General features: G+C 42.0%; 1 protein-coding gene across 1 annotated transcript in view; it reads left to right on the top strand.

Annotated features, from left to right (window-relative positions):
- The first annotated feature begins 285 nt into the window (after positions 1 to 285).
- tafa5a (TAFA chemokine like family member 5a) overlaps positions 286 to 10,969 on the top strand; it is a 122,899-nt gene continuing 112,215 nt past the window's right edge. The window contains exon 1 of the mRNA XM_054624944.1: positions 286 to 397. Within this exon, the coding sequence (XP_054480919.1) occupies positions 286 to 397 (112 nt within the window). The remainder of the gene's footprint in view (positions 398 to 10,969) is intronic.

Genomic DNA, 10,969 nt, shown 5'->3' with positions numbered 1-10,969 from the left:
ACGTTTTCCAACTTGTTTCTGGACGAATAGAAAAAAAGAAACACTGCGTTTATTTCCTAACTGGGATTCCTAAGGAAGATGTGACCTTTTTCTTTTGCGCACCGGCAAGCCGACTATATACCCAAGGAGCAGACCACTGCTTTTCCATCAGTTGCTCTATCTTCACATGTCTTTTTGTGGGATTACACGCGGAGATATGAACATTGTGAGAGGCCGAGCTGGATTGTGAGATTACCATCTTTGCTTTTATTCGTCTCTTCAAAGGGGAAGTGCTCCGTTTGTTCAATGGCTTCAGTGTCAAGGTTGGCGAGACGCAAAGATGCCAGTCGCTGGCCGACAATGTCGTCAACTTTCTGGGCTGTGGTGCTTCTGACAGCTCTGCTGGTTCTCTTCTGCGGTAAGTCCCTCAATTTTTGACCAGCATATCGGCATTTGGGCACAAACGCTGGTGCGCAGTGAGGACCGTGTCATGGTGGGTGGGGATGGGGGTGGAGGTGGTGGTGTGGAGCTGCCACTGGCAATCGCACTATTGATCGCACTAGAGTCATTTTTTATTTTATTTTTCTAAACAGTTATTGGAAAACACGCACTAGCTTCTGTGTACACTGGAAAAAAAAACCCACGTACTTCTTAAATCTCCTTTCCTCCTGCCCTTACTCATGCTAACAGACAGGGGGCTTAGATAAGATGGAAATGTGTCTCATTGGTTGGGGAAAACACTTTATTTGGACAGGAGTTGGACTCCAGTGTCTCAGAGGTCTAATTAAGGTTATTGTGGCTCCATTTAATTATCTCTCTTCCTTTCTTTCTCTCTATCTAGCTGTCTCACGAAAAGGCACATCTCTGCCCAGAGGGCTGTGTTTGACTGTCAGCCTCACTTACTGAGGTCAGACAGTCATGCATCTGTCATTTCTGTCTCTGGACTAAACACTGGTTGCATAAAATAAAGAATCCACATGAGACATACAGTATAAAAAACTGATTTTTAAAATGAATCTAGGAATAAGCACCCTTCTAGTTGGACAAACTGTTAGTCTTACTCCAGGTGGTAATTCAACTATTGCCTGGAGAACCGTATTAGTCTAATATATGCAAGCACACACACACACACACACACACACACACACACACACACACACACACACACACACACACACACAAACACAAACACAAACACACACTCACACACGGTCACACAGTCCCCCTCTCTCTCTAAGGCTACTTCTCTGGCCGAGGATGTCTTTTCATTTCTTGTTCCCTGGCACCCTCACACATTCTCTCCCTCTCGCTTCCCTTCTCTGACTCACTTTGAGGAGATATCCAGCTGGCACACTGTGCTCCAGTCTGCTATGTGTGAGTAAAAAAAAACGGCGGCTATGTATGCGCAAGAGTCATGATAAGCCCATTAAAAAAAACCTGCTATTTCATTAGCCACCGAGCTAATGATTAATATAATCGTCTTGTCTTTGAACACATTAGCTATGCTGGTAAATATGAATAGATTCATTACATTCATTTTCTTGAGTTTTCCTCATAGCCTCTGCATTAGCCTCTGCTCTGTTTCCTTATTATTTCTTCTACATTGGACAGATGATTGAGTTTGCTCTGTAATCATTATAGCTGGATAGGGGGTCTTTTTCTTCTTTTTATGGTGCCATTGGCGATTGATCGTCTGCTTGTGTCCAATCAATGTTTGTTTCAGTCAGCAGTCTTTTGACCCCCCAACACCACCACCACCACCACAACTAGGACCTCAAACTCCTTCCTGACAACACCTCACCTCTTCTGGAATTTAATTATCTGAGCAACAGTGGTTTTTTATATCTTTTTTTTCTTTTTCATAAGCCCTTCACTCCTGCTCAGAATTGGTTTGTCCCTTTGCGCAACACTGAGGCTCCAGTCCCCCTATTTCTCGTAAGGTAATTTTACTGTGTAGAGAAACAGTCCAGTCCAGTAACATTACATTTTTCTTACTACTAATATTTGTAAAACTAAGGACCAAGAGCCTATTTGGTTTCTCCTCTCGGCTCCTCTTTCTTATCTTTCTTCCCTTTTTAGATTTTTCTTTTGTCTCAGCTTGTGTTCTTTTTATGGCAGATAAATATCCAATTATCTGAAATTGCAGCCCAGAATATTTCCTCTCTTTGCTTTGTCTTTCTTCTCATCCACTTCCAATATGTTTGACCTTCCTCATCTAGGCTGTCTTTCTGTTTTGTCCTTTTTTTATATTTATCCCTCCCTCTCCTCTACTTTGTTCTTCTGTCCTTCGATGTCCCGGTCAGTTGTGTGGTCCAGTTTGCCTTTGTTATGTTACATACCTTTCTTAACCTCCATTGAATGCTCAGTTTTCATATTTTATTCTCCTCGTTCTCTTTGATGCACATGTTCTCTCATTTTCTTTCCCTCTGTTCCATTTCTTTCACATCATTTCATTTGTGGGTCTCTTTTCTGGTGAAGGTCTGAGCGGAGCTGTATGTTATTCTGACTGAGGTCTCTGCTCTCTCAGCAGTTTTTTTTGCCGCCCCTCTCTCGTCATCTCTTGTCCCCTCTGCTGTTCCCTTCTCTTATCTTCTCCTTTAGATTAGAGTTGACATTTTTTTGACTTGATGAAATAAATGTAAATTTATGTCTAATTTATGTCTAATTTTACATTTTTGTCCTTTGACACAGACAGTACAATCTTTATGTTGAAGGTCTGTACATTTTAGTTCTGTAACTAACAATCATTGTCATTATTAGTACACCAATCATTTTATTGATTAATCAATTGGTCAATAAAACATCAGAAAACTATAAAACTGCCTGTGACTGTCAGGGAAACATCTGACATTTGATGACTTCAAGGTGAAGTCATCAAATGTCTTGGTTCTGACAGTCTGAAACCCAAAGATGTTCAGTACTATTAATCAAGACAAGGGAAAGCAGTCAATTCTCTCTTCTTGAAGCTGGAATTGTCAAATGTGGCATTTTCGTTTGAGAAATTAGAAAATTGTTGCTGATTGATTCAATGACGATTGACTAATTTTGTTCCAAACACAAAACACAATAATGATAATTGTAGATTCCAACTCTAAATGTACTCATAAATCATTAGCAATAAAACAAATTGACTTTTTTTTAAATAAAAAAGAGTAAAGTGATTTAAAACATATTGCATGTATATATTGTATCAGCCTCGTCAGAACTACTCAGAATATCTTCAATTTCTGAAGTATCTCCACAGTTGAATATTCTGCGGAATCAATAGGATGCATCAAAAGCTGATTGTATCATTGTATAGAAAAAATGTCTTATCCAGCGTTTGGTTGTACTAAGCATCACCCTCTCGTGACACTTCTGGTTGGGGAAAACCAAGATGGTGACGGCCAAAAACCAAGAATGCGAGGGCCAAAATGCGGAACTTGAGTCTTTAAATCTGTACTCCACAAACCAATGGCTGATGTCATGGTGGCTATGTTTACTTCATATATACACTTTATGGTTCTTTCTTGGCCATCAATACATGTTTTCTTCAATTAACATTTCTATTTACCTATTCACATATATAGCATCTATACTTGGGGGGGAAAAGTCCAGAATACAATACATTTAGGGGATTTTATGCAAATGTGGACTACGTACATGCATTCTTACTGGACCATGTGGCCATTATTGTTCTTTTATTGAATTGTAATATGCACTGTGTGAGAGAAAAACATACTGTACAAATTGGAGACATTTCCATGCATGTTGTGTACTGTATAGCAGTTGTTTGTACCAAGAGCAATTTTGCTTATGCAGTGCTGCTGTGTTGTGGAGCCAAAAGGGGGTGGGGGATGGAGGGGAGCTCTGTGATTATGGCTATGACTCATATGGTGCCTGTCACCTAGAATCAACATCCAACTTCACACGATCTGCCGTCCTCACTCAGGCCCTTCTCAGAGGGAGAGATTCAAGAGGAGGGAGAGAGAGATGTAGTGTCACTGAAAGAGGTGAGAGCAGGAGGTGGCTTGACATCCTCGCTAACGCCTTGATAAGAAAAGGGAGAGGTTTGGGGAACAAGAAGGGGAGGAGGCAAAAGGGGAGTAGTGGTAGAGGCTAATGAAAAGGAGATTTTAGAAAGATGGAAGAGAAAGAAAGAGGTAGAGAAAGAAGATCAGTGAAGGAAAGAGAATCCCTCCTGAGGGTGAGACACGGTGGGGAGGGAGCAGAAGGAAAATAAAAAGTGGGAAAAGATTCTGGAAGAAGGAGACAAACACAGTGCACAGAGAGAAAGATAAATGGCAGCAGCGCAACAATTTAACCGCTCATACCGTGTTGGAGACTCTAATCACACCAGAATGCCTCAATACCCTCTGATTACATTACAAAAAAAAAAAAAGAAAAGCATTGTATTCCGTGCACTATAGCTCCCTCCTCTGGAAGCTCTCAGCCAAGCATTTGTTTGCCGTTGGTGCTATTATGTATTCATGAGGCTGTAGTCCTGCATGTGAGCTCGGGGGAAGGCGAAGATAGAGCCACAAGGCTAGCTAATCAGTATGCTAATCTTAGTTTGGGATAGCTAAGGAATGTAGCCACGGCCGGGGTCCTGGTTTAAACTGCAAACAGTCACACAGGGGAAGAGAAATGCATGAACGCTTAGGGAGAAGAGGAGAATGAGGTGGTGGGAGTCTGAAAAGGAGAAGAGGAGAGCTCATGTACAACTCCTTTCTTTTAGCAACCTTCAGTGTCAAAAATGTGGCAATTGCTGATTCATGCCAGCCTTTAAAGTAATCCAACGTGTGCATATCCACACCTTCATGCACAGACAGATCTAGTCACTCAAGGGCAAACACATACATTAGAGATATTAATAAGCATAACATCAAAGCAGGCAAATAGGTTACACTGATGCACACATACACAAGAGCACAACTGCATGTTGTGTTTTCCTCTGCCAGTTTGCTGCCCGGGGGCATGCATGGAGAAAACATGGTGCGAGGCACCCGGGCATCTCACCACGTCGCCCATAGATGGTTAAAAAAGCAAAGGCAGTACAGTAGCGTAGGGATATGGCTCATCGCGTATCTGCTTGCATGCGCACACACAGAATCTGAGATGTCTGATTCACCAGCCGGGGAAAGGGGACTCGGCTGACCTCGAAAAAACACAAGAACTTGTAGGTGAACGCACGGACAAATTTAAATATATTATCTTATTTCCAGCGTAGCCGCGAGCCTCTTCCTCTGCAGGGAGGGAGACGGAGAGCGGAGCCGCTGTCAGGAAGCAGCAGAGAGGGCTGCCGATGGCCTGGGGCCGTAAATTCATAAAGGGAGGAAACTTGTTGAGTTTTCCACCAAGAATCCAAAAGCCACTTTATGGACCCCCGTAAATGGGGCCAGAGCCCGCATACATGTTTGAAGAGCTTTTTAGAAGACGGCTTTGCAAAGACCATGATGGGGTGGTGGTGGGGGGGTGTTGTGTTGCTGTTATCGCGTAATGAGCATGCCACAGATGGAAAGCATCAAGTTTGGTCAGGCAAGAGAGGCAGTGGGCGTCCATCATCCCATAAGTTTGAAAAATGCGTTGATGTTTGCACACTTTGGAAAGTGGAAAAGAAATCAAACCAGAGAGCCAATATTTTTTTTCCCATTACAGTGACATAGTGCTAAAGTTGACAAGTAGATTGCTTCCTTTCTGAACAACATTTCCCATTTCTTACAGCGAACATCTGTTACACTGCATAAAGTGTTTGCTGTTTCACCTTGAATTCTAGCAAACCTCATCTTGGCTGTGAGGCTCTATACATGGCTATGCCGGTCTGTCAGTCTGCTGATCGATCCTGACTGAAATATCTTAACAACTATGCATGGGTTTCCATATACGCTTTGTACAGACAAATTCATTGTGCCCAAAGCATGTATTTTACTGACTTTTCCTTTAGCGCCTTACCTGCTAATTTGCATTGGAAGTCTGTATCTAGTCCAAGCTGTTACCAAGCACTGTACATAATAACTTGGAAAGCTAGCATTTACGACAATTGTCAGATTCTGTTTGTTTCTGTGACTTTCGTGGTCTTTCAATAAGCTTTAAATGAGGAATTAACACACTATATATTACGGCTGAGCTAACAAGGATGCGCTCAGACTCCCGTGAGGGGGACTTAACTGCTAAAAGCCACTGATTCAGTCACAGACTAATTCAGTTTATTCGTTCGTACATGTATTGAGCACCTCCAATTATTAGCTAGGCTAAGCTAACTAAGATGATTAATCAGCATGTAAGCACTCAGCTGTTAGCCTTTAGCTCAAAGCACTGCTGTGTCTACATACAGGTAAGTTTTGAAGAAACAAGCACCTACTCCGCATTCTCTAAATCTGGATTTTTTTATTTGAAAGAACAGCTTTGATATACATAAAAACATAGAGATCAAACTGAATTATTTGGAAATGACATTGCAGAGCACACTGCATTGTTCTCTGCAGCCTCTCACTGAATCAATAAACGCTGGCCTTTTGGTTGACAAGCCTAATACACACAACACTTATAAATGCAGGTTTGCAATCAATTACAGCCTCTGTGCTCTTCCTTTCAATATTACCACTTTGTGAGTGTGTGTGTGTGTGTGTGTGTGTGTGTGTGTGTGTGTGTGTGTGTGTGTGTGTGTGTGTGTGTGTGTGTGTGTGTGTGTGTGTGTGTGTGTGTGTGTGTGTGTGTGCCTGCCTGCATCTTGTTAATTCTATTGATTGTAGGTAAACACACGAGGAATAACTGCTTAATAAAAGGAGGATGTAAAGCCATTCATTCGGGCACAGAGCATGTGTGTGTGCACAAGTGGACAGGCTATTCCATACAAAAACACTCCTGGCAAAGAGGCAGTGGCAAGTAAAGCAGGCTTTTTGCTGTAGCCACAGTAAATCCTGCAAGTAGGCATCGTGCCTGTGTTTCGCAGTTTTGTTATCACAGCTTCATCTGTAGTGAGACAGAACACAGCCTGTTTCTCCCCAGCTGCTGCACTGTTTCAGAACAGTTAACAGCCACAACAGTTGGTGCACTTGTTTACACTGAGATGCAGCAAAAATTGTATTAAAGCCCCTTCTCTGTCTCTCTTCATCCTCTCCTCCGTTGTTTTTGTTTCACTCACCGGCTCTGGGTTTTAAGTCTCCACCTGCACTTTGGTAACCAGACCCTACAGTGAAAAAAAAACACCCAGATGCCATAATAGCATGCTAATATGCTGTGACATTTACTTAATGTGAGAACAAATTGTGAAGTGTTTGGAGTTTGCAGTTAGGCAAAATACCGCCGTAGCCGCCTCCATGGCTAATTGCACCTTAAATGCTCCGTGTCCCATCGTGAATTAATTTGGTGTCAATGTGACTTTAATTACCATTTAAAACTGCATGTATAATATTTACATATCACATTGTTAGTGGTGTATGACTGCAGGGCTCAACAGGTCGCATCAAAGAAAAACATTGTTTGCGTGTAACAGCTCAGGCTTTTTCTTATTAAAATGGAAGTACAGAGAATTTAAGATTCAGGAGCCTAATTTGGAGCCTTTGTCAAAGAAAAGTGATTAATTGTAATTTCTTGAGACCAATCCTGCAAATTATGAGAGATAGCTTAATTAGGTAGGAATCCGGACAGAGTCCTGCAGTGTCCTGCCGCCTTAAGAGGATTCATGGATGTGCACTTGCTTGTGGTTTGCCTAGGGCCAGTAAGTTCATTCAGAGAGAGATGCTAAAGCTACTCCCCCTTTATTACTGCAAAAAGCAATTGCTTGGAAGAAAATGCCAGAATGGTGCTTTGAATTCCTGGAGGGGCCCATCACTGAGACGCGGCCCACGGAGCTGAGACAGCTAGCATCTGGAGCACAGACATGGCGGTAAAGTGGAGAGAGAGAAAAGGGGGAGGAGGGAGGTGGAAAGACGGGGAAAAGAGGGAGTTGGAAGGAAGAAAAGCAACGAGAATGAGAGAGCAGGAGACGGAAGAGAGACGGACAGAGAGCACAAGGGAGGCAAAGAAATGGTGAGTGCAAGACAGAGCAAGGGGTTGACGAGGGAACAGTAGAAAGAGTTTGCGAGAGTAAAAAAAAGACAGCGCCGGCAATGAGACAAAAGACAGACAGACGAGAACACTCAGACGGTCCACCAATTGACAGCCGGTTGGGGAATAAAGTCAGCTAACACAATGAAGCAGTCGGCAGACAGACTCGCCACGGAGTAGCCGAGAGGCTCTCAGAAGTAGAAACAAATATTACATTAGAAGAGACAGAAGCTATTTGTCACAGTGGGAGGCCTGAGAGGTAGTTAAGCTGCAGAATATAGGGACCAATGGCCTGGTTGATACATGTCGCCACAAGGAGGAAATTGTGCTGAAGTCAACTCTGTTCAATCACTTGTCTGGTGTCCTTCAATGACTCCAGCACTTAACAAGATAATGCCGACACAAAGTTTCGCCAGCCCAACTCTCCAGAACTTGTTATAGGGCCTTGAGGGCCTCCCCTCATGCCATCTCTCGATCCTTTCCCGCCCTCCTTTCATCCTCCCTTCCTGCCAGCCTGTCAGGCGCACCACCTCGACATCAAGGCTCGGTGACACACATGCTGACAGCCACGATTCAATGTTAATGTTTTGGGAAGATAAATCCGCTGGACATTTATGGCCTAAATGACAGCTGCACTCTGCTTGCACCCGGATGTTTTCAAGGATAGTTAGAGATGGCCAGTCAGTCAGTCGGTCACTTGGTCAGTCAGTCAGTATGCTTTTGGCTCTGTGCCATGAGGTGCATTACCTGGTTCTAAATATGAAATGTGCTTCATTAGGTAATAGCTGGAGTGAATAATGTTCATAGCAACAAAAGCATCTATTTTCTTGTTTTCTCCATCCCTTTCTCTCTTTCTTCCTCTCTTTCCTTTCCCTTTCGTTCTCCAAGTTAAGCTGCTGACACTATCCGTGATTGATATGGAAATTACAATGCGCTTGCCCTCATTTATCTTGCACTATTGCTTGGTGCTGCTCCAACAACCATTTTGGGATGCAGAAACGATGAACTGATTTGTGGTGGCTGTTGTAGAGAGCAAAAGGGATATACTGTAAAGATTTGATTTGAGACCCTGTATAGCCAAGAGGATAAGGAAGGTTTCTTGTTTTAATGGAAAAACAACCACTGAGCCAGCAAACAAGCAGTAACCTCCATATTTCTAGGGGCAGATACAGAGTCCCAGAAGCAACAAATGTCATTAATCGGATGAGTCAAATGTAGTATTGAAAACATAAATAAATTATACAGTGTAGTTGAATAATTTATATGTATGTAAGTATGTAACATTATGTACAGTATGTAACATTAAGCCAGTCAGTCAGTGGTTCCCAACATTTCTGTCTGACAAACCACTGTATCCCTGTCAGATGAGCTCAATTACCCATTCATTGACACCTGCCATGTGTTCATTGGAACTAATGTTAAACTGGATGTGATAGGGTGGATATTGAAATGATATTTGTGGTATAATAATTTGTTAAAGTTTAGGTCTGTTTAGTAAAGTTGGCATTTACCACTTTGAGTGGCTTAAGCTGGTTGTTTCCAGCATTTATCCATTAGTAAAGCTTACTAGTTAGCCATTTATCCATTAACTTCGTTGAGCTATTTCAACTGTTAATCTATCTTTCTGTTTTAGCCATTTATCAGTTACTGTCAGCTGACTACCTCAACTGTTTATCTATTGATTTGGCCTACTATTTAAACTGTTCACTGTTACCAAACTATTTCAATTAGTTATTCATTACAGTTAAAAAACTATTTCAACAGTTTATCCATTAAAGGTGGCTATCTAACTTTGAGCTATTACCTAAGGATTGCCATTTAAAGTTTTCAATTTTAGCTTTAACTATTTAAACAATTTATAAATTTTATAAAAACTGTTTGTATGCTTATTTGATAAACATGTTGTATTATTTTTGCCAGATGTTTGTCAATTATTTTCTGAACTCCACAATCTATTCCAACAGATGGTGATGCAATATAAACGTAAAAGAGAAAGGCAGGGGCAGTCTATAATTAGCAACGAGTTTAGTATGTCATCAAAGCTTAAAAAACTAAAGTCCCTTGTGCAAGTTTTTTTTTGCAATGAGGATGTTGGAGGAGAAGTTAAGATTATAAATCCTTGAACTGGATAAGCCTGATCTCACACTAGAGCAGCAGAAAAGCTATGACCGAAAACACTGGAGGACGCTGGTGCCTGGAAGGAGACGAGGAAGTCACATGAAATAAGTAGCTGAGCTGAAATGTTACGGGTTTAGCTCTTTTCAGAGCTTTAACACACACTCGATCCAAGATACTATCTCCGTTTGATGGATGGAGTGTGTTTACTTTTCTAAATTTAAACTGCACATGCAACAGATTTACTGTACGAGTTAAAGTTTTCAGTTCCTGGCAATGGAAGTGTTTTGACAGATCTTGCGTGTAAGCAGACACCCTCAGTGCCTGCAGTCCCACTAGTCATCAGACAACACTGATTCCACTGCTGGCAACACATGAAGAAACAAATCTTTTATTACTTGTTTCTTTCAAGTTCGGTATGTACCATGTCAGCACTGGTACGCACTGCTTCCAGGAAATAGCCACTACCCTGAACTCTGAGTCCAACGCTGACAAAAGCTCTTACCTTCTCCTGCCCACTCTGGTTTTATGCATTACCAAACTAACTGGCAGCGATTGGGTTGTTAGCATCCTACAATCCTACTCAAGTGCTGTGTGACCAAGTATAGCTTGCTTTATGGACTGCAGAGTATACAGGTTTGAAACCTGTATACGCTTTTTGACTTGACTCGACTGCTGGTGATACAAGTTCTTGTATATAATCTTTGTCCTTGAAACTTCCCCCACATTCCAAAATACTGCCTGTATGAGAGGAAATTACAAAGAATAAAGAAAATACAGCTTGGGGGATTTGGGGCTTGCCAGACTTTTTCATGTACCGGTACCAGACAGTGGCTCAGCGCTGGTT

Source organism: Anoplopoma fimbria, chromosome 23, assembly GCF_027596085.1.
Source record: "Anoplopoma fimbria isolate UVic2021 breed Golden Eagle Sablefish chromosome 23, Afim_UVic_2022, whole genome shotgun sequence".
Lineage (NCBI taxonomy): Eukaryota > Metazoa > Chordata > Actinopteri > Perciformes > Anoplopomatidae > Anoplopoma > Anoplopoma fimbria.
Note: the sequence above shows the minus strand (reverse complement) of the source record. Positions and strands in the feature narration are given on the sequence as shown.